The sequence below is a fragment of the Carassius gibelio genome, chromosome A16, assembly GCF_023724105.1.
Source record: "Carassius gibelio isolate Cgi1373 ecotype wild population from Czech Republic chromosome A16, carGib1.2-hapl.c, whole genome shotgun sequence".
NCBI classification, from domain to species: domain Eukaryota; kingdom Metazoa; phylum Chordata; class Actinopteri; order Cypriniformes; family Cyprinidae; genus Carassius; species Carassius gibelio.
This window is the reverse complement of record NC_068386.1, coordinates 12,442,690-12,470,376: the sequence shown is the minus strand read 5'-3', so window position 1 is coordinate 12,470,376 and position 27,687 is coordinate 12,442,690. Positions and strand designations below refer to the sequence as shown.

The 27,687-nt window shown below is 38.0% G+C and overlaps 2 protein-coding genes across 5 annotated transcripts in view; one reads left to right on the top strand and one right to left on the bottom strand.

The window, feature by feature from the left end:
• Positions 1–1,993: 1,993 nt before the first annotated feature.
• LOC128030648 (endoplasmic reticulum resident protein 44) lies at positions 1,994–17,115 on the bottom strand. Of its 2 annotated transcripts, none has more exons than XM_052618444.1 (11): positions 16,921–17,115; positions 13,270–13,342; positions 13,074–13,113; positions 12,241–12,356; positions 9,901–10,085; positions 9,674–9,789; positions 8,534–8,708; positions 7,907–8,018; positions 5,949–6,090; positions 5,239–5,341; positions 1,994–2,868 (listed from the first exon to the last, which is right to left on the bottom strand). In XM_052618444.1, the coding sequence occupies exons 1-11, from the start codon at positions 17,098–17,100 to the stop codon at positions 2,761–2,763; spliced, it is 1,350 nt and encodes a 449-aa protein (XP_052474404.1). In that variant the 5' UTR covers positions 17,101–17,115; the 3' UTR covers positions 1,994–2,760. The 2 variants fall into 2 exon arrangements, with proteins under 2 accessions (XP_052474404.1, XP_052474405.1); XM_052618445.1 differs by having other exon boundaries at positions 1,994–2,865.
• A 64-nt stretch (positions 17,116–17,179) lies between these two features.
• The window catches only part of invs (inversin), a 31,310-nt gene continuing 20,802 nt past the window's right edge, over positions 17,180–27,687 (top strand). For 2 of the 3 annotated variants that reach the window (XR_008187932.1, XM_052618403.1), the window contains exons 1-2: positions 17,180–17,425; positions 18,416–18,527. Coding sequence is in view for 2 of the 3 variants with exons in the window: in XM_052618403.1 (XP_052474363.1) it covers positions 18,525–18,527 (3 nt within the window). In the remaining variant the exon portion in view is untranslated. The remainder of the gene's footprint in view (positions 17,426–18,415; positions 18,528–27,687) is intronic. The other variant, XM_052618404.1, reaches the window with a different exon arrangement.

The following is a 27,687-nucleotide window of genomic DNA, read 5'->3' as shown; positions in this document are numbered from 1 at the left end:
CTTCTTTAATGTCTGAAGATAAGGATGGTGGAAGGGAAACTGTAGTTACATTAGGTCAGCTTCCCTAGACGTTTATAGTTAGAAGTAGTTGCAAATATTTCATATTGTAGAAAAAGACAGCTTTAAGAGTTTGTACTCTGTCATTTGAATATTCTTCATTTAAAAAACTGTTTCCTCCACACTTTTAAATACCAAATTGTGGCATATATATATATATATATATATATATACACACACACACACACACACACACATTTGTTTTATATTTTTAGTTTTCAGTTTCAGTTTTTAGTTAATTTTTTTTGTCATTTAGCTTTGTGCTTTTGTGATGTTTTATTTTCTATCTATCTATCTATCTATCTATCTATATAAATTGTATCAGTAACCAAAAAATATATTGTATGGGTCAAAATTATCGAATTTTCTTTTATGCAAAAATCATTAAGATATTGAGTAAAGATCATGTTCCATAAAGATATTTTGTAAATTTCCTACCGTAAACTTATCAAACTTCAGTTTTGATTAGTAATATGAATTGCTGACAACTTTGACAATTTTCTCAATATTTAGAATTTTTTTGTACCCTCATATTACAGATATTCAAATAGTTGTAGTGTCCCATCATTACAAACCATACATGAATGGAAAGCTTATTTATCCAGATTATGTATAGATCTCAATTTTGAAATATTTACACTTAAGACTGGTTGTGGTCCATGGTCTCTCTCTCTCTCTCTCTCTCACACACACACACAGACACACACATATATGTCAACATTTCTAATTTAGATTTTCCTGTTTTTTCCCTTCATCTAAAATTTAAATTGTATTTAATTTCAGCTTTATTTCAATTACCCAAAGTGAATTTAATAGTTTTAGTTAACAATAACAACAATGATGGACAGTAGGTCATTTTCAAATATTTTAAGAAGTGTATCAGTTAATTTTTCAAAGAAGCCACTTATGAGTGGCAATAATTCTTCAAATAGTTTTTGAAACTGCAGCCTGAATCTAGTTATGATTAAAGTAGCAGATGTTGCTGCATGCGCTCTTTAGGTAGGGTCTGTCTGTGAGCTCTGTCCGTGACATTTAGAGGATGCTGCTGCCCCCATACTCTCAGAAAGAGAAAGAGAAAAATGCTGAATTGTTCCTTCATCCTGTCTTACAGTAATGTACTAATATGAATATTTTGATAGGTTACAAAGATGTTTCTGTGAGAATACTGCCCTAGTGACAAGCTGTTGTACCCCTGAATAATGTATGGTTTCTGCAGTACATTGAGCACATACTGTCTATGAAACCTGTTGACTTTGGGACATACGTAGTTTTGTTACAATAAGATCAAATGATTATTGACATTAAGAAAACTTGACAGATTAAATCAGGCCTTTTTGAGCAATTACATCCTTTGTGCAACCTTAGGCTCACTTTATTCATGTTATCATAACCCTAAAAAGAAGTTAGTTTAGTCATCTGGGTCTACCACAGTTGAAGGGGTAGCCCACTGTTAGGGGGGCAGATGGAGTATTAAGTGCTCACAAGGCAATATTTTTTCCTGTGTAATCGCTTCCCAACTTTAATCACGAAGACAGAACATTTGGATTAAATGCACAATCTTTTGGGTCAAGGTTAGTCTGAACAACAATAAAAATTATGTTAGTGAACCATTACTCACCCTTGTGTCATTCCAAAACTGTATGCAGAAATGTTTTTTTTTTTGAAGAATGCTGGTAATTAAACATTTTTGGGTCAGTTTACTACAAATGTACAGACAGATAGTACAATGGAAGTCAGTGAACTCAAACTGTTTGGCTACCAACATTCTTCAAAATATGAACAAAGGTCTTACGGGTTTGGAACGACCTGAGGGGGAGTAATTGATGACAGTATTTACATTTTTGTGTGAACTATCCCTTTAATGTACAGATGTAATGTGACCTAGTAAGTGCAAAAGTTGATAAAAAACCCACTTAATGAAACAGACAACATAGAATCTTGTAAAATGTTTTTTAATTTACTTTTCTTTTTTTGCTTTCCTTGTCCCCTCTGATATGACAGATTTACAAATAATCCCCACCCCTTTAAACCTGACCTCCACATGACCCTGCACCCTGACAACTCCATTGGTGGAAGGGGATGATATGAGACTAGCAAGTCTGGATCTTAGCGAGCGTGAATTTAAACAAGTCTGGAACAGTACAGTATACGAATACAGACTAATAAGCACATGTAATGTACATGTGCACATACTCATACACGCACGCACGCGCACACACACACACACACACACACACACACACAGGGCACGCTCTGTTGAGGACTGGAGTGAAACACCATGGGCTAACTGCAGGTTTGTTCTTTTTTCCCCATGATTCCACTTGCCTACACTTAAGATCCATAAGAAACTCAATTTGAATTTCCCACAATGGGGACCACCAATGTACCCATGTTTTTCTACAATAAGGGACTTGGGTAGACAAAAATGTAGGGCAAAAAAAAAAAAAAAAAAAAAGAAATAAAAAGTCATGTTTTTAATTTAGACAAGACCAACAGAGCACAAACATATTTACAAGCTCCTAAAACAAAAGTAAAAACGCTCCTCTTCCTTCCCCACACCAAAAAAAGCTCAGGGGTTTACCTTCTCACTTTTTTTATCTAAAATAAAAATTATGAAAATAGACATTGCGCAGGTAGCGGCAGTGCCCGGTAGGCACCAGCTGGCTGCTGGGTTCTGGGTTGGGTCTTGATGCGGATGTGACATCACAGCTCGTCCCGGTGCCTGAGGATGGTGTAGCGCGTCTCACTGGGGGCCAATTTCTGGAAGGAACTCTCTGGGGGATTACTGGCCACCTCTGTATTCTCCTCCTGCTGGAACACACACACACAAACAGGCAAATAATTAACCACAAATCACCTGGATCTGTAAAGTGACTGTTTATAACGGTCATAATACTGAGACCACAGATAGACAGATGCATTCCTGTCAGGAGATCACTGTGCTGAGGCCACTGGGTTCATTCCACTGCACACGCATTTCATTCAGTCACATTCTTAATTAATGTATGCCTGCATTCATTAGTTTAGATGAACAGATTCTTTTCAGAGATTTGGACCAGGAAGTGTGCTGAACTCACAACCTGAGTAAAGGGTCCCTTCATAATGGGGTACTTTAATCAGCCGAAAAAGTGGACAACGCTGATTTTGAGCACAATGTCTTGATAAGTACAGGCCAAACAGAAGCTGATTATTAACTAACATTGCATAATGATGTGCTGTTACGTTCAATCTGTAATTTGTTAAGAATTAGTGCCGTCAATGCAAAATTACAATGCACAATATCTATTCTCAACATTTAATTACATTTAGCTTTTCTGCTTGCGAACAAATAATTTTAAGACGCTTAACTCCGGGAAAGTTTTCAGTTCAATGATCCAGTAAAGCCCCTTTCACACTGCACGTCGGACCCGCAATATTGCCGGAACATTGCCGGGTCGGCTTCTGTGTGAAAGCAACCATGTCCCGGGATTGATTCCCGCATTGAACCCGGGTCGGGGACCTAGTAACATTGCGGGGTTCGACCAGGGACGAGCGCTGTGTGAACAAAAGCCAGATCTAATGCCGTGTCGAAGTGATGACGCGTGTTATCGCACGACTCTTTTATCGGCTGTTTTGAAATAAGATCAACGTTCGCAACGAAAACATATGTGCAAACTGTAATGAAGCAGAGATCAGTTAGTTCCTCACTTTCAGTGAAAGTATAACATGTCTAACGTTTTCGACTCGTACATTACACGTCACACGCTGATGTCACGTGTCATTACGGGATCTTTACGGGTTGTGTGTGAAAGCACGCGCATATCCCGGGTAATCACTGGCAGTGCGAAAGTGCAAAATCTAGCGACCCGGGAACAATTGCAGGAACACTTTACCTGTGTATTTGCCGGAATGGCAGTGTGAAAGGGGCTTAAGTGAATGCATTTAAACGATCGGTCCAAACAGCGCTTATTAGGGGTGCTCAGATCACGATCGGCCGTTCGTTAATGCGCATCTCGTCAGTAAAGCCGGTTCTCTAATCAGCGGTTAATTCCATCAGGTGCGTGATGGAATTAACCGCTGATTAGAGAACCGGCTTTACTGACGAGATGCGCATAACGATCGGCCGATCGTGAATCAAGCACCCCTAGCGCTTATATAAAGGAAACCAGGCCGATTACATCAGAGATTGCAGAGAGAACGCATTGCGTTTTCAGTGAACTATTCATTCCATTGTGTTTTGGTTTAAAACACAAGTCATATTCTGTATTTGTCTCTGAAGAGCGTGAGCCCTCACATGTCACGCGCTGTCTGAAGTACAGACTAAACGAACTGTCAACACATCTCACCGCTGTATGGCCAGATGAGACACAAACTCGACTGGATAACAAGTCCTGCTCGTATAGTTTTGATGGATGAAGGCTGCAATCAAGGTAAAGACGATTGCGGTGGCATTCAGGAGTTGTACAGTAAGCATGTGCGAGTCTGTTATAATAATGCGTGCATGAGTTCTCTTCATGCACTGATCACACATTGTATTAATGCACATAAAATGTTTCATCTCATGTTTCCACACACATTCATGATAATGTTTTGACTGGTCATGTTTATGTTGCTGTGTTTAAGTATTCTGAATGGATCCATGTACTGTAGTACATATTTGCAGTCAGCAGGCAGTTTTTTAAACTAAATGTGGTCCTCTTGAGTATCGCAACATGTCTTCTTTAAAAAGTCAAAAAAGCTCTTTGCTATTGCACTGTACAAATACTATAAAATTATAATTATTTTCCTTTAATATGTGCTTATATGGGCTCCTTATATCATTTGGTTCTTTGGTGACCTTTCAGAGTTTCTAAGAGTTACTAAGTCTAAGCCTTTTTTGGAAAGACATCTCAATTTATCTTGAAAAAAAGCTGGCAGAGAATACAGATTTTTGAGAATCCCTATTCAATCTTTTGGTTTACTTTGCTGGATATAGCAAATGATGACAAAATAAACATTTGAAACGAGACAATGGTCTATGCTTAATTTCATGAAGTGCGCAATTAATCACGATTAATCACAGAAAAAGGGTATGATTCATTACATTAAAAGTTTTAATCGATTGACAGCCCTATTAATAATGGAAAGTGAAATGACAAGTATCGATAAATCACTCTTGTAAATTAAAAGCAATTCCATTCAAAAGCTGGGGTGACCTCTGACCTGTCCCGGAGTGCTGTCTGTGGGGTCTGGTCCGTGATGGAACTCTCTGTGCAACTTTCCTGAATGCAGGTCCAATACAAACTGCCTCAGCTTTCCTGGAACCCTGTTCATACACATAAGACATCATGAAACAGTCCAAAAAACAAACAACATGAGCTGCATCATTCATTTAATGAGTGAACAGATAAGACCCAGAGAGGGCCGACAGTCTCCAAAACCACAGCATTTTAACAAGATAACGACATCATCTGTACTGCCCCAGACGCCACTGACCCCCTGGACAATCAGCTGTATCAAAGACTGACAAGAGGAAGGCTGATAAGGCCCTTATTGGATAATAGGATATACAGAGTGCTTAATAAAATAAGGCATGCACTGAATTATGATGCTTTCTATCATATATGGCCTCTAGTGTCATAAATAATTATAATGCTGTAATAAAGTATTAATAACATAGTTATAAACATATGAAAGCTAAGCTATGTTCATACACATTACAACTATCATGCAGGTGTTGCTAAATTAATTGGCCGAACTGGCTGAGGGATAAAGCTTAAAGCCCATTCTCTATCACTCACTCAGTGTGTGTTGCTGTGGGGCTAAAGTCTACAGTCATTTATTTAATAGGTGTCTGCAACAAGAGATAACCTGCAGAGAGGAGGCTGAAAGGATCTCTGCAATAAACACACACGGACAAGTGCAATACTTACGCGAGGTCGCTGAATTCTGGGAAGACATACATGTGGCGGAAGCTATCAATGGCAATTACAGGGCAGTCGGCGGGGGTCTTCTGAATGTGCAGCAGAGGGTGCCGGAACTTATCGCAATCGGCATGAAGAAAATTTATAGAACCTGTGAGAAAAGGTCAATTTAGATGTGTTATAGTTACTGACTGTGTCTAAACATCATCAGACAGTATAAGTCATTGTTATCAGTAAGTCCCCACTGGATGCTACAAATGCCTTGTTTTTAATGGGTTTTATTGGTTTTGTATCAACGCACAAGGACATGGCATCACAGTATGGTAACATTTCCATCACATGCTTGAGGTATTCGGCCAATCACAAAAGGAACAGTAAAAGTTTTTGCATTGTGTTCATATTCTGAGAGGCACAGCAATGGGGCAGGCAAATGCCTGGGGCCACCGATGGCTGACCATTTAAACCAACAAGAATGTTAATATTAATATTAATAGCACGGAGCAACATCTCTCCATCCCACCTATGGGACCCCCTCTCTTGATACACTGGTTATGCTTTTGTTGCCTCTGCCGCATTATTCAAACAGGTGCAGAGTATCCTCGCGGTTCTGAAGATAAGAAAATGCATGATCTGGAGTGGAGCAGAATGCGGAACCCGAGCATTTTTAATCCATTTCATATGGAAGTTGAGCTATCGCAACTTAGAAAAAAAAAAAAAAGAGGAGGAAAAGAGGAAACAGAACAACGGTAAGCATAGGCACCGATTTATGTTTCTGCCCACAATCTATTCCACTCCAAACCAAATATAAAACATTTTATTCATCATTGTTTCCATGAGCAAATGAGGTTGTCATGCAACAATTGTGCCTTGAATATTTTAACATTCCCATTTTTTTCAGCCTAATTAATTAAAAATGAGAAATATATTTTTCTCAGTTCGATATAGTGCTTGAAATACATTATTTGTGTCTCGAAAAGAGAAATGCACAGACTACAAATACACAACTAAATAAAAAATTATTTTCATAAGCTTCGTCGCAACTTGTTCACTTGCTGAAATAACACGCATAAAATAATTAACTAAATACCTATTCCGAATAGGCATTTAATTAAAATTACTATTAGGTTAAATAATAAAATAATGAGAATTCACTGACCAACATCAGCTTACAATTGAAAGGTACTCTGTTATTTCACCAGTCAGTCATGAAAGTCTGTGGTTGAAGGGCTTCTGGCAAAATTAATTCCAGAAGAGAAGACCATTAAATAGATGTGAGTGCACAGGTTTGAGCGTGCACATCTCAGTAAGAGAGAGTGCGCATCCTGTTTTGTGCATTATATACTGTTAGATGCGTTTTGTCCACATTTCATATGTTGTATAATTATATCAGTAGATAACAAAGATTCATTACAAAAAAAATACAAATAATCTTTTAGAAGGGGCTAACAGATTAACTTTTCCTGGGGCTCCTACTTCACATAGGTACACCTCTACATATACTGGCCATCTGCTGGCCTTGTAGTACATTATATTAATAAACTGTATATCGAATTTGATCTTTTAAAACCACCTGGTATTTCCAGTGGAGGAAATCTCTTAATGAGAGACTGCACATTCTGTTCATATACTGCTGTTCTGTGGCCACAGATTTGCTGGTCTTTTTTTCCTAAGGGTGTAATCGTTTCTTTTTTTTGTCTTCACCACCTGGCTACTTTTGTAAAACGTTGAAAGGTTAGATCACACCAAAGTACAGCATACAAACTACTGGTGCCAGTGGTCTCTATGATCTGCTTTGGTTTAAAATGCTCTTGGGAAATGCAGATACAAAGTAGATACCTTTGAAGATGCCTGTTCTCGGAGTGGGATTTATTAATTCTCATAGTTTACATCCCTGCACATGAGCGGCTGCTAACCCATGAATTATGAAAAATGACCCGCCCCTGATCCTTTCTCATCCCTTTGCTTACCCTTTTCACTGATAAGCTGGCGAGCCACTTCTTGCTGAAATTTCTCCAGACTATCTGTGTCGTCCTGCTGATGGAAGAGGATCAGGAATGGGATGCCCTCCTCTGTCAGTTCCTTTACAAACAAACAAACACACAAAAAAATTTCTAATTACTGTCGATCACAGACAAGCAGAGTGATACAATATTAGCACTGAAGGAACTCTGCTCTGATTTGAGAGCCACAACTAAATGCGGTCTAACGAGTTTGAGAATGTGTAGGATGTTTGGGTGAAGTGTAGTTGGGCAGAGGTGGGTCAGTGGAGCAGACTGTGGAGAATCTGCCCCATCACCAAGCAACACACACCAAAGTTATTCAAAACATGCGGTCAAGTAAATCAAAGAAAAAACCCACACCCACTAAAGCACATGGAAATGCGGACGACTTTAAAACACAAACACACTTGAAACGTACAGTCAAATGTGTTCGAGTGTGGGAAAAGTACTCTGAGGGGGAGGGGACTTTTCTTATGCAAATGATGAATTCGTTGTTCGACTGTTAGATGCACACAAATAGCAAATGCAGACAAAAAGTACACACGCTACTTCTTATAAACAAACAAAAAGAGATTTTGAGAAAGGAAAGCATACTTCTCCATTTTCAAATGTGATTTCTCGGACTAGTGGCACACACTTGTCCTGTGTCCACGCGTAGCTGAGGTCAAAATTTGTGAGTGAACCCATGTAGACCATGTCAGGAGCATTCTCTCCCATTGGCTTATAAATAAGGTTATCACCACTGAACCGCTCGGGCTTAGAAACATCCCTGTAAAAAATGAGAAAAGACTAGAAAAAATGAGGTACAATTATGGTAATAAAGTCAGACTGGCTTGAATTAAGGTAGGACACTACAGGTGATCACTATGCTTCCTCAGTTGATTAGTCACAGTACATTAAGACAACTTTTATATTACATGTTTTTACATGTTGTTATGTGTAAATATGCAAACAATGCATTATCTAATAGAGTATTCATTTGCAATCATTTGCATGAATCGCATCAAAAAACTGAATCACAGTTCAAGGAAAAAATTCATTAAAAAAACTGCCTTTAAAGATTTTAATTGAAATTTAAATCTACAGTCATAAAGTGTACTAAAAATAAACACGTAAATATATTTTTTGGGATGTTTTTTTCCCACTAGCCTGAAATAATATAGTTATGGAAGCAAAATAGCCCATAATCTCAAAATTTATCAGTACTACATGTAGTGTCATCCCTTAAAGAATTGGTTCACCCAAACTGAAAATTCTGTCATTATTTATTCTCGTACCATATTCCAGATTTTAAACCTATACATTATATTTTTGGTGGAATACAAAAGGACTAAACAAAACCCTAGAGCCACCAAAAAGGACTGAACAGCACCATTAGGGAACCATAAAAATAGTGCATATGATTTGTTGATCATATTTCATGTCTTCTGAAGCCATACCATCACACTCAACTGTACTGTTGTTTTATGGAATAGGGTGTGATGACTTAAAAATTGTCTCTCTATGTTCCATTGAAAAAAATATTTGCACACAGGTTTGGCTTAACATGAAGATTAATAAATAATGACAGAATTTGTATCTTTTATCCCTTTTAAAAGCCCAAGGGATGACAAATTAATAAAAAAATAAAACAGGAAACATATGCATGGGAGAATTGTTCATAATAAGATCAATGACATGCATTTAGAAAACAGATTCAGGGCTGACTTTAAGTATCTTAAGTGCTTCTCTTACCCAAAAGCTGCCAGGAACACACAGTCGTCTCTCAGGATGTTGGCCACTTTCTCATAAGTACGGTAATTGTCAGAGTCCCTTTTTTCAAAATAACCAATGATGGTGCGCCTACTCCTCTGAAAGAGAAGGAAGGACATTAAGATGACACAGCAATCATTCTTAGTCAATACCTAAAAAGGAAATAAAAGAAATGAAACTGTATAGTATTATGATTGTAAAACACTCACATCTACACTGCTGGTTTCCTCCAGATTTTCCATCTCTTTGATTGGATCCACTTTCTGCTGGCGGATGAAATCAGCGATGGCGGTCACTGACCTTTGACCTCTGTACTCTCGCTTCATCATCATCCCATTCCTGAACAGCTTCATTGTGGGGTATTTGCTTATCCTGTAGCGCTGGGCTATATCAGCTATCAGGGGAAACAACAAAAATATGTCTATAACTCTTTTTTTTTATCGGCTCCACCGCAGTTCAAACGTTTGAGATCGGTAAGATTTTGTTTATGTTTATTAAAGGAAATTCTTATGGTCATCATTCAGCATTTATTTGATCAGAGATACAGTAAAAACAGTATTACAGTGAAATATTATTCAACACTTGCTATTATATTTTAAAATACAAATTATTTCTTTGATGGCAAAGCTGAATTTTCAGAATCATTACTCCGGTCTTCAGTGTCACATGATCCTTCAAAAATCATTTGAATATGCTGATTTGCTGTTCAAGAAGTATTTTTTTTTATTATTATCATAGTTGAAAACAGTTGGGCTGCTTAAAGCGTTAGTTCACCCAAAAATGAAAATTAGCCCATGAATAACTAACCTTCAAGTCATCCTAGGTGTATATGACTTTCTTCTTTCAGACGAATTGAGTAGGAGTTATTTAAAACATTTTCTTTGATCTTTAAAACTGTTTCATGCCACTCAGCAGGTTTTGCATGCATCAGTTCAAAAGGATTGAAATAAAAAGCGCCCATCCATTAAAAAAAAAAAAAATTCTCACACAGCTCCGGGGGTCGAACAAATTTCTTCCTGTAGTAAATCGATGTAAGAAAAATAACCAAAATCAAAATGTAATCACTTTAATCTAGCTTGCACTCAATGTTGTAAACGGAAGCAATTCCGGGGGAATAATGTTTGAGGTCGGCGTCACACATGTGCGTCTCAGAAGTGACGCACGTGAAAGCACAACAGAGAGATCAAAACAAAACAACGATCACAAATTTGATGTACAAAACAAGGATTTGTCCATAATAATGTCAGAGGACATCTATATAAGCCAATAGGAGACTGGTTTTCCTTTGTTAAAGTAAGAAAACTTTGCTTCCTTTGCTCTTGTTAACAAACGTTGGTTTTCACGAGACTCATACGACATCTGTATGGAGCTTCTTTAAAGTGATTACTACATTCTGAATATGGATATTTTTCTTACAAAAACGCAATAATTCGCTACAGGAGGCCTTTGTTCACCCCCCGGACACTTTTTTTTAATGGATGGTCACTTTTTATTTAACTTCTTTTGGACTGATGCACTGCAACAAAGCACCAGAGTGGCATCAAACAGCTCCGACTGGATTCGTCTGAAAGAATAAAGTCATATACACCTAGGATGACTTGATAGTGAGTCATTTATGGACTAATTTAAATTTTTGGGTGAACTAACCCTTTAATGTTTTTGTAGAAACTCTGATGTTTTTTTTTTCAGGATTATCTGATGAATAAAAAGAAGAACATTTATGTGAAATAAAAAATGTTTAGTAAAGCACTTCCACTCGTGCATGTCGTTTTTGATCAATCTATTTCATCATCAATGACTAAAAGTACTACCAACTTTGAAAAAATCTTACTGTCCCCACGCTTTTGAACGGAAGTGTTTTTAGATGTCATTTGAATTTCTGAAAGTGTTGCTAAATCAATGAAAACCAACAGAGGCAGCAAGTTTTAGGACCCAAATGTAAAAGAACACTTTAACCTTGGAGATGCTTTGCTCTTTGGAAAAAAAAAAAAAAAAAAAAAAAAAAAAAAAAAAAAAAAAATTATATATATATATATATATATATATATATATATATATATATATATATATATATATATGGGTCAATCCATGAATATTAAGTATTTTTTTAAATTATGAGACAAAATATCAAAAGGTCAGAGTTTTTTTTTATTTTAAAGAGAAAGATGGACTCAAGTCGAAGTACAGAGCCAAAAAAGAGCTGAAGAGAGATAAAAAGGGAAAAAACTAAAGAAAGTAGAGAAAAGATAAAGAGAGAAGGCAAGAAAGAAAGGGGAAGGGCCGAGACATGTAAGTCAAGCGATGTAGGGGGTAAATACTCCAAAGCCGATCGGCTGGAATCAGTCATGTGCGGTCTCTCTCGCTCACACACCCCCAACACTGTGGGGTATCTTTGAGCCGCCTTGACTTCACAGAAGATGCAGTTTTGTCATTAAACCATCAAACACTTTACAAGACATCAATAATTCTGTTTAATTTCCTTTATCTCAAAGGCTAAACCAATGTGTTTGTTTGTGTGTGTGTGTGTGTAAATATATATATAAACTCACAGTGCTGGTCACAGTCGACCCGGGCAAACACCACCTGTGTAGTATCTGGATATTCCTCCCGCACTATATTCGATGCCTCCTCAAAGATGGGGTGGAGCATTTGACTGAAACGGCACCTGTGGAAAATACACACAAAGAATTAGCTCAATATATGATACAGATAACTTTACATTATGAGACAATAGTGCAAGTTTTTTGTGTGCGTTTGTGTGGGATATTTCAGGTCTGATCATTCCATGTAATAAGCTGTATATATACATTTTTAAGTAAAAAACAAACAGTATGTTACCAATATCCCTTGTGGTTTTGTAATTAGTAATCAATGATGATTAATTAATAAAGGTATTTGAATAATACCTTTGAATAACAGTAAGATATTGTGTGGAAATATATCACAATGCGAAAATGCAATAATACGCATCATGGATAACGACATTACGTATTGTGTGTAGTTCACCCAAAAATGAAAGTTTAAACATTCCATGTTTATAAAATGCTTTATTAATACATTTTAAAAACATCTGACATAGTTCAGTGTTTTTAGCTAAGCAGAATCAGAAATATTTCTATTCTGGTTAATGAACAGTACTGTTTGTTAACGGTTTATAATACATCATAGAAGTAATTCTCAAAGAAACATTAGCATTCTAACTCTACTGGTTTTGATTATAGCATTGTGAGAGTATCGTATTGTGATCTCAGTACTGTGTATCGAACTGAATCGTGTGTGGTTACAAGCCTAACGCTTTTTGGTATATCATGTATTCATGTCATCTACCCATATGGGGAACTCTCATTACCCTTTCTAACAAACACACATCTGGAACACTCACCAGTCTGCATAGAAGTTGACTAGAGCCACCCCTGCACTGTCTGTGGAGAGAAGCGTGTGGTTTAATTTAATTTGATCTACTACAATGACAAAGCGCCATTAGATAAATCACACCCACGTGCACGACACAGGTGCAGTAAAGTGTCTGATTGAAACAGTCTCCTTCAAACACACAAATAAACAGGGTGAGAACTCACTAAGGATGTCATCGATGTTTCCAGCATCTAGACTGGTGATCTCTCCTCTTCCTGGAGTATACAGACCTGTTACCTGCCAACAACAGAGGTAAACTGTTCATGTGTGCATGTCAGTAGAAACAGTGATAAATCATTATCTTTGGACAGTCATATTGATAATCTATAATAAATTCAGAATAGGATGTTGTTTATTTGAATGACAAACAGGAAAACTGATGCCATCAGAGTCCAAGCAAAACCATTAAAGATCTAACATGTCATACATAGCTAAACATTTCTGAGAGAGATGGGATATTAATTGACAAATGGAAAGTGAATCTTTGCTGACCTGTTTTTGTTTGTAAAGCTCATTTGAAGAGTGCTACTCCATCGCTAACCTCTACTGAACTGATCTTAATTATCATATTATACTTAATGATGAATTATATCAATTATTTTTATGATTTTACCACTGGACTCATAGATTTAAGATTAAAGTCTAGTGTCTAGTAGCTATAAGAATGAGTCTTAATTATCTTATTAACAATAGATTTTTCACCAAGAAAACCTTTTTAAACAAACCATTTTTACAAATCAGTCTTTAAATTCTTTTATTTATTTATTTATATAAATAAATAAATAAATAAATAAAGGGCTCGTTTATGGCCTAAAATCAAAATCTCAATTGAACATTTTACCTCGATTACGATTAATGAACGATTATTTTGTTTTCTGTTTTGTTTTTTTGCCTTCATAGTTCACGGACAAGGTTTGTACTGTAAATATGATTGAGTGTTAATGTGGGATATTTTTTCCTATTCAAAATGTGTGATCTGACATCATAGCTCTCTATCTGCAGTTATTTTATCTATGTTCTTAACATTTCCTACAGATTATTGCTCGGTGTAAGAGATAAATAAAGATCAGATGAAGATAAATTAGCACAGTACCAGTACGAGTGATTGCGTGTTTGAATTAGTCATACCGTTTCTATATTAATTGTGTAGTTGTGGATGGTAAATAGCCTAGTTCCTTCAAAAGTAGAAAAATATGCTGTAATAAGTTTTGAGATTCTAAGCTATTTAGTGATAAATCACCGGACCGCACATTCCTCTGTGCGAGCGATCTTCACATCTACTGTTTATATGAGTGTTCGTGCCACAATGCAGCTGAGCGAACATGGTAGCTCAATATAATAATACACATCCGATCGTCTAATCACTTGAATGTCCAAACCATAAAACAAATACAACTGCCAAAGTTTAGTGAAGACGCAAGGCTATCACTATGTGTTGAATAGGCATTCACCTCTGTGTTTTGCTTTAATGCCACTGACTGGACGGGGCAGAGTCATGTGGCTACACACGCTGTAGTATGCGTATAGTATGCTGGTATGAGTGTTATTACTCTGAAAAGATCACATCACTACCAAAGTTCACTGAAGTCAAGTAACGTGGCTATCTAACCTATGCGATAAATCCAAAAGAGACCATGAACCGTGTTTGATAATGCCATGTGTTAACTGGCTGAATGGATGACTCTGCTGTTGCTACATTTCACTACATCCTGTTTGACTCACTGTGTCAAAGATAGTCTGAAGACAGATATAATGCTATATGATGGACATCTTCACCCCTCCTTAAATAAACACTGAACAGACCTCCTCACACTAGTGTCATAAAGCACATGATCAAATAATTAGGCTACTTTAAGACAAAAATGATTGATATTATAAAATAATATCAAACACACACAATGAGGCATATGCGATCCTCCTCAACAAAACTGGCATCTGCTAAACAACACTGCCTAAATTCAATGGCTAATCTCTCAGAGAAAGCCTCCCACTGTCACAACACAGCCACAGAAACAAAACAAACACACTGCTCCACATGGGATGATCTCAACCGCTCCGAACACAAAGCACAAAATCACAGCAAGACCCAACATATGGCAGGTTTTCACTAAACAAATTTGGTCACATGCATAACCATTTCTTAATGAGATTCATCAAAAAAGACTTTCCTTTTCTATTATATGCTGCAGTCTTTTATAATTTATCAGCTGAAGTAATAAAAATTGCTCTGACAATGATTCCATCTGTATTGTTTCAGCTGTAGCGTGGACTTCACGATTCTCACAAAAAATCCATATATATTTTTCGTCCTTCGAAGGAATGGGTTATGCTTCACCAACGTAAACATATTGATTACTGTTATGCAAAAATTACTTTTAATTAAAGCTGGCATGAAATGAAAATCCACCCTATTTACTTTCTTAATGCTTGTTATAGATATTTTTTTGGCAATGTGTATGTCACAATATGGAAGAAATCATTTTAGTTTTTTTTTTTTGTAACCTTCAATATATCATCAAAGTAGTGCTATGTAGCTAGCTGACGTCTGTGAGAATGACTTGTGAAACCCTGGAAACATTGGTTAAAATAGGCTCAAATCATAAACAAATCTGTAATGCTTCACACTGTATTTCCCCCTTATCAGGCAAAAGTGGATGTATATATTCATTGCTATCATGAAGTTGCTTTGAAACAATATCAGAGTGAAGAACAACATTTATCACACGAGTAAGCACTGTGACGCGTTTACAAGCATTTTCACTCACGTTATTTGAATGATTAATAAAACACTGAAAGATGCTTAGAGGTCAATCTCAGGCTAACTACCTCAACTCTGGGATGATACTTTCACAAAGGAAAAAATACTAAATGTCATTATATATGATCATGAACCAGTATGCTGGCCCTGCTAAAATTCAATCGAAAAACAATTCAAAAGCTTGTTAAAATGTACCACACTGGCAGCAAAGAACCCGCTGCTGTGGTTTTCACATCACGCTGTGCTGAGCAGAGCAGCGCGGGTCACTTCCGGGTTGACAGCCAATAGGATTCGGCCACAACAGAGAAGTTCAAAAGCCGGTTTCTTCACTGTAAAGTCGGATGAAATATATCCCAAAATATCCCTCTTTACTTTAGGACTATAAATATCACTGTTGACACATGAAAACGGTATGGCTCTAATTTTTAAAACCCTATTTGAAGTGCATAACTCAATTGTTAAAGGACTTTCCCAAACTTGCGTTGTGAGTGATGTGGTGTCATATTCATCCAAAACTCTTATATTTGCGTCATTAACTACACTAGGGAGCAAAACTCTCCTGGCCCTTTCAATACTATATTTGAAACGGATAAAATAAATGCTATATGATTTAATGACCCTTGGTTAGCTTGCAAACACTCTACATGAACATGTAAGGTGTCGTGTTTATGAGCCAGTGTGGTTGGGCATTAAATGGGAATAAATGGCCAACAGAGTATAAACTCTTAAAACGTCCCATACTTGCAGCTGCATCATGAGTAACATTACAATAGCTGGTTAGCCACACTAGGCAGCTGTTTAGCACTTTCTGTTGCTAACCTACATTCATCATAGGCCATTAGACCTATTGACATATTTAGAAATGACACAGTAAAAATCAACCGTTTTTCTAAATCTGAAGACCTCACAATCATCAGCCGTTAATTACCGATGTAAATCAAGAGCATCACAAGTCCAAAAGCCCATTCCAGTGGCTAGCGATATATGAGCTAGCTATCCGAGGTAAACCTGCGAGAAGTGTGTTACTGAAAGAGCGTGCGATTACTCAGCCACATACCAGCAGGAGGGTGAAGTAGCGCAGCTCGGGAGCGGGTATTATTGATGATAGTTTCATTGTACAGTGGTGATGGTTGAGGTTGCGACGTTGTTGGATCTTGCAAGTCTCTCGACACCACCTCCTTCTCCTCTGCTGCAGGAAACAGGCAGTACATACGGCCAGGACTACGGGAACTGGCATTCCGGGTTTTAGAGAATTGTGGGAAATGTAGTTTCACATTGGGTGGGTGTTGTTCAGTCAACTAGATTTTGTTGATTAAAAAAACTACAAATCCCTTTAAAGACCGTGTGGTGTGAATGTGACCTATGGTTTTTGTAGTTTTATTTACCTACGTGCCCAGATGTGTTTGCGGTCTCAAGATGTTTTGGAGTATCCTTGACAAAGAGCGGGAGTGAAGTTCCGAAAAGCATGAAAACTGCGAAAACATTGCAGTGCGTTGAAAAAAATGTGTGATGTTTGAAGTCAGAGATGGAAGTATCAGATTAATTGTTTCACCTTGAATGTGGTAAGTTGCATCATCGTTTCCCAACTGTATAACGGGGATTTATAGTATTTAGCAATCAAGCTAAAATGCAAACACATTCAAAGTTATACATGTATTCATTGTATGAACCACTGAAACAGTAGTTTGTTGTTGTAGACGTTTTATAGCAGTTATGTAACTGTTTGCATTTGTTTAAAATTGTTTAATTATTTGCAGCTTGGGCACAAAGTGTTCATGAAGATTTGATTCATATACTTTACTTAGTGATATATCTAACAATCCAAACCCACCACATACAATCTTAAAAAACAAACTGTAAACATAGTTATTTAGGTACGGTGTGCCTTAAGTTTAAAAAAACAAAAGTGTGTGAGCTGATAGAATGGTTTCTTATTGTTGTACAGTTTTGATCCTGTTTGTTTTATATATGCATATGCATATATAGTGTCTCAAACTGAGCTCAGATTTGCTAAACTACCAGTGTTCGAGATATCATTAAGAAGTAAAACAAATGTAACTAATTTCTCCCAAAATGTAAATATAAGAGCTTTGTTATCCAGATAAAGCATCATCACAAATAATTTGTGCCCATTGCGTTTTCTTTTGAACGTTTTAATATTTATGTTATACACAACAGAGAACTTCTGTTACATTTCAATTAAGTTTTTCAGCTAAGTTTGTCAACTATTTATTGCATATATTTAACGGGCTGTGCATCAACAGACTACCAGGATGTGTTAAAAATAAATATGGCAGATTCAATTTATATTAATCTTATCATATGATATTAAAAAGCTGTCAGAAAAAAAAGAAGAAAAAAAACCTTTTCAATGTATCAATTAGTCAATGTGGGTTTTAGTTTCTTGCAAGACTCCAGTGTTGTTTTACAGTTTTATTTCAGTGCACTCCTGTAAATCGGCCTTGGCATAATGCACATGTAATGTCTGGCACAGTAGGTCAGAGCAGGTGGTTTGTGCTCTGTGTGTGAGTGATCCGCTCTCTCTCCTGCAGAAGGCTAGATCAGAGCTGCTAGGGGGATCTGTGGCTACGCCAAGCCCACCAAGCCTTCACTTAGCTGGGAAACATCTGCTGAGGCCTCCTCTGCCTCCTGGACTTCACCATGGTAAGAGACGAGTCAGAATAAGTATTGTATCAGTATTAGAACTGTATTATGTATTACGAGTTTTATAAGTGTAACTTTACTTGATATATATATATATATATATATATATATATATATATATATATATATATATATATATATATATATATATATATATAAAATTAATATTGACATAACAATAGTTTTCTAATTTTATTAATTAGAAACTTTGCTGAGAGAAGCATCTTGCATATAACGGACACATTAATGCCTTTATAGATTTCCAAGCTAAAAATGACTCTTTTTAAATATTTTATCACATTAACAACACGCATTTCACACAGTAATATAGCAGATTTGAATGTTAAATGTTTTTCATTAAAAGTTATAGCAGAACCTGAAGATTTCAGCCTTTGGCAAATGTAACTTTTTTTAGCTATAATTTGTAATTTGGGGTATTCTCATTCTAAATCCGATACATATTTTTCTGTCATAAATTACTTCATTATATACAGGTGCTCCTCAATAATTTAGAATGTTGAGGAAAAGTTAATTTATTTCAGTAATTCAACTCAGATTGTGAAACTCATGTATTAAATAAATTCAGTGCACACAGACTGAAGTAGTTTAAGCCTTTGGTTCTTTTAATTGTGATGATTTAGCCTACAAAACCCACCAGTTCACGATCTCAACAAACTAGAATAAATATAGAATATATTATAAAAAAAACATTTAGTTGGCCTTATGGAAAGTATGTTAATTTACTGTACATGTACTCAATACTTGGTAGGGGCTTCTTTTGCTTTAATTATTGCCTCAATTCGGCGTGGCATGGAGGTGATTAGTTTGTGGCACTACTGAAGTGGTATGAAAGCCCAGGTTTCTTTGACAGTGGGCTTCATCTCATCTGCATTGTTTGGTCTCGTCTTCCTCTTGACAATACCCCATAGATTATCTGTGGGGTTCAGGTCTGGTGAGTTTGATGGCCAGTCAAGCACACCAACACCATGGTCATTTAACCAACTTTTGGTGCTTTTGGCAGTGTGGGCAGGTTCCAAATCCTGCTGGAAAATTAAATCAGCATCTTCAAAAAGCTGATCAGCAGAAGGAAGAATGAAGTGCTCCAAGATTTCTTAGTAAATGGGTGCAGTGACTTTGGTTTTCCAAAAACACAATGGACCAACACCAGCAGATGACATTGCAGACTGTGGAAACTTAACAATGGACTTCAAGTAACTTGGGCTATGAGTTTCTCCACCCGTACTCCAGACTCTAGGACTTTGGTTTCCAAATGGAATACAAAACTTGCTCTCACCAAAAAAAAAAAAAAAAAAAACTTTAGACCAAAAGCAACAGTCCATTTCTTCTATTCCTTAGCCCAGGTAAGATGCCTCTGACGTTGTCTGTGGTACAGAAGTGACTTAACAAGAATAATATGACAACTGTAGCCAAATTTCTTGACACTTCTGTGTGTGGGGGCTCTTGCTGCCTTGACCCCAGCCTCAGTACATTCCTTGTGAACTTCTCTAAAATTCTTGAATCCAGTTCTTTGACTATCCTCACAAGGCTCTGTTTCTCTCAGTTGGTTGTGCATCTTTTTCTTCCACACTTATTCATTCCACTCAACTTTCTGTTAACATGCTTGGATACAGCACTCTGTTATCAGCCAGCTTATTGGCAATTACTTTTTGTGACTTACACTTCTTGTGAAGGGTGTCCATGATTGTCAGAGACCATTTTGAAGGCTCAGGAAATATTTGCAGGTGTTTTGAGTTGATTAGTTGATTGACATGTCATCATATTCTAATTTGTTGAGATCGTGAATTGGTGCTTTTTTGTTAAATGTGAACCAAATCAGTCTTACCCTTCTAGGCCTTTACCCTCAGCTTGTACAGTATGAAAGCGAACAACCTATTCAGTGGCCTTCATGTTGAATGTGACCCTTATATTAATATTTAATGAAGTGAAGGATAAGTGAATGTTTCTGAGGGAGGTTTGTCTCTCCCCAGGGTTAAGTGAGCTGGTAATAATTTATGATATGCTGATATTTATGGTTCTTTGAGCGTGTTAATAGAATAATGCACTTACTGACTGCACAGATAGAATAATGCTGTTAACGCATGTGTTTTGTGAATAATGTAATTAGCATTTGTTCAAGAGGTCATTCCTGAGGGAGACAGCACACAGATACACACATCTACATGATCAGTTGAGGGGCCACAGTATGTGTCGGTCATTGCGTTCTAACCTTATAAACACCCAACTGATTCAAATCTTGTTTCATCTTTTTCATTTCCGCTGTCTTTCTCCCTTCTTCTCATTTCCCCCCTCTCTTGCTCTCTCTCATTGATTTTCTGTTTGTTTTTCAATCACATTATTTCCCGCACACAGCGGTGTAGCCAGCGGCTAAATGGCCCCTCTCCTACTAATTGGACGTTTAATTAGATCACAGATTTGGCCCAATTAGTCGCTGTGGGGAGGAGAGGAGATAGCCGGAGGGTCTGTGTGTGTCTGTGTACATGTTTATGTGGGTAGATGGTGAAGAGAGAAAGCAAGGAATGGAGTGACAGAGAGGGGGAGCACAAGAGAAAGAATGGGAGGGTGGAAAAGAGATATCTCTCTGTAGGCAGCCTCATTAGAGATGTCAGAAAGGGTCTGCCATAATACTTCCCCCCCTCACTATGAGTCTGGCCCCCAAGAGACCTATCAGAGCAACACAGCCCAAGTGTGCTTTGGGGACTCCGACCGTGTCATCTCTCTGTCTTAGGATCAGTTCAAATAACTGCTGTGCTACATTAGAGAGCCACCACCTGCCTTAGTTTGTCAGTGTCTGCTGCCATACCTTCATGAAAACAAACCAAGGGCGAGGTTTTTTTTTTTTGTTTTTTTTTTTTGAGATGGCACTGATTTTTTGTACTAAAAGTTCAATTTAAATTATCATACCAAATTGGCAGCATAACATTTGTTTATCAATGGAGTGCCTCCACATCACTTTGATTGGCTGATTATGCTGCCAGGGAGATGATGGCCATGAAATGCATAGCAGTTGGACTCAGGCCATCTTTGTCCACGTAGCCTGCTTGGTTATAACATTACTACTTTCAGTAAAATTTGAATTGAACACTGGTGTCAAAGGTATTCACATTCATTACTCAAGTAGAAGTATAGATACTAGGGTTTATAAAGACTTTTGTAGAAGTTGAAGTATAAACTCAAGTGTACAAATACTGGTTTCAAAACTACTTAAAGTATAAAAGTAAAAGTAATGTAAGGAAAAAAAATTCACTAAGAACAAAAGCTTAGGCCGTGCCACAGGGGCCTGTTGTGCACTACCCCACCTCCTTAAAATACATTTTTCTAAAGGCCATAGGCCATAATTACTATAATGTTTTATATAAATGTTCATGATGAAAAATTTGGGATGCACTAGGCTACCTGTTTCAGCCGCATATATGCCCATTGAAAATGAACGCACTTTAGTAAAATGCAAATACATTAAAGCACTAGAGATATGATGACTAGTTGCCTATACGCATTGTAATGGTACAAAAAGTCAAACTTCAGAGGCATGTCATCGATAACCTTTAATGGAATGTAAATGTACATCCAAGCTTAGCTCCAGGAATCTACGAGGGCAATGGACAAGAACATTGGTGTACCCAGGGCAGGCTTAGTAAAATTACCCTTGTATGGTTGTCTATTTACAATAAAAAATTAGTGCTGTAAAAATGAATAATAAATCCAAGTGATTAATCAAAAAATAAAAATGAAAAGTAACTCATAATCCTAATACCTTCTTGATTGATAGCTTCCTGTATTCGTTACATACGTCTGCTATGTCCAGTGTTCGGGGGGGGGGGGGGAACGAGTTACAAAGTTGTGCCGCGTTTCCACCGAAATTACCCGGAACATTTTTACCAGGAACTTTTTTTCCCAGGAACTTTTATCCCCCCAGACCTGTTGCTTTCTAAAATCTGTTCCTGCGGTGGAAACGCGGCTTTGGTGTAGCCTACTTATCGCAACATTGTCAATTACGTTGTCAATCGCAAACGCTAATTTATTCAAACGTCTCGCTAGCGAATTACCTACAGTAGCTTAATTTGCGGAGGAAGAAGAGAAAGCACCCATTTGGTAAATGAGCCAGTGAGAAATAATAACTTTTAAGTACTTAAAAAAAAAGAGCCACAAAAAAAAAAAGTACTACTCTATAGGTACTCATGATTAACAGGATATTGAGTGAAAACGAGCATTTCACCCCCCCCCCCCCCTTTAAAGGGTTAGTTCACCCAAAAAGGAAAATTATGTCATTTATGACTCACCCTCATGTCGTTCCAAACCCGTGAGACCTCGTTCATATTTGGAACACAGTTTAAGATATTTTAGATTTAGTCCAAGAGCTCTCAGTCCCTCCATTGAAAGTGTGTTTACGGTACATTGTCCATGTCCAGAAAGGTAAGAAAAACATCATCAAAGTAGTCCATGTGACATCAGAGGGTCAGTTAGAATATTTTGAAGCATCGAAAATACATTTTGGTCCAAAAATATACCAAAAACTACCCGGGTCGGGGACATAGTAACATTGCGGTAATCGATCTGGAACGAGCGCTGTGTGAACAAAAGCCAGATCTAATTCCGTATCGAAGTGATGACGCGCGTTATCGCGCGACTCTTTTACCGGCTGTTTTGAAGGAAGATCAACATTAACGAGGAAAACATATGTGCAAACTGTAATGAAGCAGAGATCAGTTAGTGCCTCACTTTCCGCGCTGACGCAGAGATCGTTCGCTTGCTTCAGTAAAAGTATAACGTGCCAAGTGTTGTCGACTCGTACATTACACGTCACGCGCTGATGTCACGTGTCGTTACGGGATCTTCAAGGGTTGTGTGTGAAAGCACGCACATATACCGGGTCATCACTGGCAGTGTGAAAGTGCCAAATCTAGCGACCAGGGAACAATTACACGAACACTTTACCCCTGTATTTGCCGGAATGGCAGTGTGAAAGGGGCTCAATACGCATTAATCCACAAATAACTTAAGCTGTTAATTTTTTTAATTTGGCTGACACTCCCTCTGAGTTAAAACAAACCAATATCCCGGAGTAATTCATTTACTCAAACAGTACACTGATTAAACTGCTGTGAAGAGAGAACTGAAGATGAACACCAAGCCAAGCCAGATAACGAACGAAAGATTGACTCGTTCTCGAGTCAAGAACCGTTTCTGTCAGACGCGTTTGAGTCGAGAAACGATGAGCTGATGATACTGCGCATGTGTGATTCATCCTGAAGCAGACTGACACACAGCGCGTTTGAACCAAACTGATTCTTTTGGTGATTTGATTCTAAACTGATTATGTGCTAATGTTATGAGCGCGGGTAAACCGAAGGCTTGAATCAAAGGCAATCATCGCCAATGACGTCATTACGTCGAGCGCAAAAGAACCATTGAACTGTTTTATTGAATCAAACTGTCCAAAAAAAACTACTGATGATCCGAAAACCGATGCAACCGGTTCTTGACTCGAGAACGAGTCAATCATTCATCCGTTATCTGGCTTGACTCTGTGTTCACCTTCAGTTCTTTCTTCACAGCAGTTCAGTCAGTGTACTGTTTGAGTAAATGAATTACTCTGGGATATTGGTTTGTTTTAACTCAGAGGGAGTGCCAACCACATTAAAAAATTAACAGCTTAAGTCATTTGTGACCCTCTGATGTCACATGGACTACTTTGATGATGTTTTTCTTACCTTTCTGGACATGGACAGTATACCGTACACACACTTTCAATGGAGGGACAGAAAGCTCTCAGAATAAATCTAAAATATCTTAAACTGTGTTCCGAAGATAAAAGGAGGTCTTACGGGTTTGGAACGACATGAGGGTGAGTTATTAATGACATAATTTTCCTTTTTGGGTGAACTATCCCTTTAAGTGAGGTAACAAAGTGTTTGTACTTCGTTACTTGACACCTTTGGAATTGAAATTACTTGAATCTAAAAATTACTATTTTATTTGACTATTAATAATAGCAAAGCAGCAGTAAGTACCAAATGAAGTATATAAATACAAAATATGCTTGAACTTGAAGTGAGGTTCTTTTAATTGTGATGATTTTGGCTCACATTTAACAAAAACCCACCAATTCACGATCTCAACAAATTAGAGTACTTCATAAGACCAAAAAACAAAAACTCATTTTGCTTTAGTTACTGCCTCAATTTGGCGTAGCATGGAGTTGATCAGTTTGTGGCACTACTGTGATGGTAGGGAAGCCCAGGTTTCTTTGACAGTGGCCTTCAGCTTGTCTGCATTTTTTGGTCTCTTGTTTCTCATATTCCTCTTGACAAGGCTGAAGGCTGTTCAGGTCTGATGAGTTTGCTGGCCAGTCAAGCACACCAACACCATGGTCATTTAACCAACATTTGGTGCTTTTGGCAGTGTGGGCAGGTAGGTGCCAAATCCTGCTGGAAAATTAAATCAACATCTTCAAAAAGCTGGTCAGCAGAAGGAAGCATGAAGTGCTCCAAAATGTCTTTTGTAAATGGGTGCAGGGACTTTGGTTTTCAAAAAATACAATGGTCCAACACCAGCAGATGACATTGCACATCGCTTTTTCACCCTTCCTCCAGACCTTGGTTTCCAAATGAAATACAAAGCTTGCTCTCATCTGAAAAGAGGACTTTGAATCACTGGGCAACAGTCCATTTCTTCTTCTTCTTAGCCCAGGTAAGACGCCTCAAGAGTGGCTTAACAAGAGGAATATAACAACTGTAGCCATTTCTGTGGTGGCTCTTGATACCTTGACCCCAGCCTCAGTCAATACCTTGTGAAGTTCACTCAAATTCTTGAATCCAGTTTGCTTGACAATCCTCATAAGGCTGCGGTTCTCTCGGTTGGTTGTGCATATGTTTCTTCTACACTTTTTCACACTTTGAACAGCCAGCTTTTTTGGCAATGAATGTTTGTGGCTTGTGAAGGGTGTCAATGATTGTCTTCTGGGCAACTGTCAGATCAGCAGTCTTCCCCATGATTGTGTAGCCTAATGAACCAAACTGAACCCTGACCCTAACCCTGATTGAAAAATAAAGTGATAGAAATATTTTTTTCTTGCATTTCAAATGTTAAAAAATGTGGAAACCACTCATTTCATCACACCATCTCCTGACTGCATTATTGTTTGTAAAACAGGGTCTTTATGGAGAGTGTGTATACATTGTTATAATTATAATAGTTTACAGTTTATATTTCTTTAATTTAGCGAATTGAACAAGTGTCTCAGCCTTCATGGGACTATTTGGCCAACCATATTATTCCTGCTTGAAAAGCAAAATGTTATTGATGGTGTAAAACATTGTAATAATATAAACTTCCTATTCATCGGGAAGAAGGATGCGGGAACCGGCGCACAATCAAAATGAAACTTTAATAATCACAAATAAACACAAAACAGCGCACCAGCCCCTCACGGACGACTGGTGCGCGCAAATAAAAGCCAAAACATAAAATATGGCTTCACTATAGTCGCTCCGGTTATATATCCATCCATCTCCTACGTGGGACTTGATACCGGCGGTGAAATATAAAAAAAATTGGGCAGTCGGCAGGAGTCCCCTGTTCCCTGCCCCTCCGGATTCAATCGCGGAGGCAGCAGGCTCCGGCCCCCTGGCGAACGTCGCCGACTCCTCCGCTTCCTCACGGACGGCAGCCACCCCTCCATATCGTGGGCGGCCGGCAGCGAGCTCGCCCGTCCCCGGCAGCGAGCTTGCCCGTCCCCGGCAACTCGCTCCAGCCCATTCATCGGGAAGAAGGAGGCGGGAACTGGCGCACAATCAAAATGAAACTTTAATAATCACAAATAAACACAAAACAGCACACCAGCCCCTCACGGACGACTGTTGCACGCAAATAAAAGCCAAAACATAAAATATGGTCCAGGCCTCGTCCTCTCTCGTCCTTCACTATAGTCGCTCCAGTTTTATATCCTTCCATCTCCTACGTGGGACTTGATACCGGCGGTGGGGCGCAGGTGTAGCTCATCTCCAATCACTACACCTGGCCTCACTCCTCGTTCCCACGCCTCTCGGCCCCGCCCCACTCGCCACAAACATCAACTTTGAAGCACATGCTGATTGATGGACTAGCATTACTCAACATTACTTACTACCTTCCAGCAACACTACATTCCGTGTAAGTAAAATATAAAAAAAAATGGAATGGAATGGAACCAGAACTGGAAAATGTCTAACAATACCCAACCCTACTTATGAAGATCCTTATACTGTAATATGTGTTGCATTTTGACATTTCCAACCTTTAAATTAAGTTGACAGTAAGTAATAAACAATATATTGAGCATTGAGTAGTTGAGTATTGTGCATTTTTCCTTACCACTATTTTTTAATAGTTGTTTAATGATTTTAATAGAACTGTAATCGGAACCGGAACCATTAGGTAGAACCGGAACTGGAAAATTTCTAACGATTCCAAACCCTATTGGCATGTCACCATTAGGGGTGGGAAGTTTCACTGAAAAAAATCAAACCGTTCAGTTCTCCCCGCATGGTTAGGCACGCGCTGGGGCCGCGGTTCACTTTTAATCTGACAAAGCATCTGTAATATGGTTTGCTATAAATAACACCTAAAGCAAACAGGGTTCAGCTAATATATGTTTCTGTTGATGGTTTCTGTCTGCCTTCCCAGACATTACAACAACAGCGATGGGGGAAGATAAAAAAAAAATTGTTCAATGCAAATGCCGTATGCCGGAATATGAGCAGTCAATCAGTCAATTCCTCAATCAGAAACCCTTATACTACACCAGGGCCATCCTTAACTGACACGGTCTTAGTGATGACCTTATACTATACTGTACTATAGACCTTATACTAACAGTCTAGTTGTACTGTGGTTGGTTTGAGTTCCTGTGTGTGGAGCTGAGGACTGCTGATAGCTTTAGTGTACAGTATATTACAGTATCGTATTTTTCGGACTAGAAGTCTCACCTGAGTATAAGTCGCATCAGTCCAAAAATACGTCATGATGAGGAAAAAAACATAAAAGTCGCACTGGACTATGTCGCATTTATTTAGAACCAAGAACCAAGAGAAAACATTACCGTCTACATCCGCAAGAGTGCGCTCTGTTTTTTCAGTGGTAGACTACAGGAGCACTGAGCAGC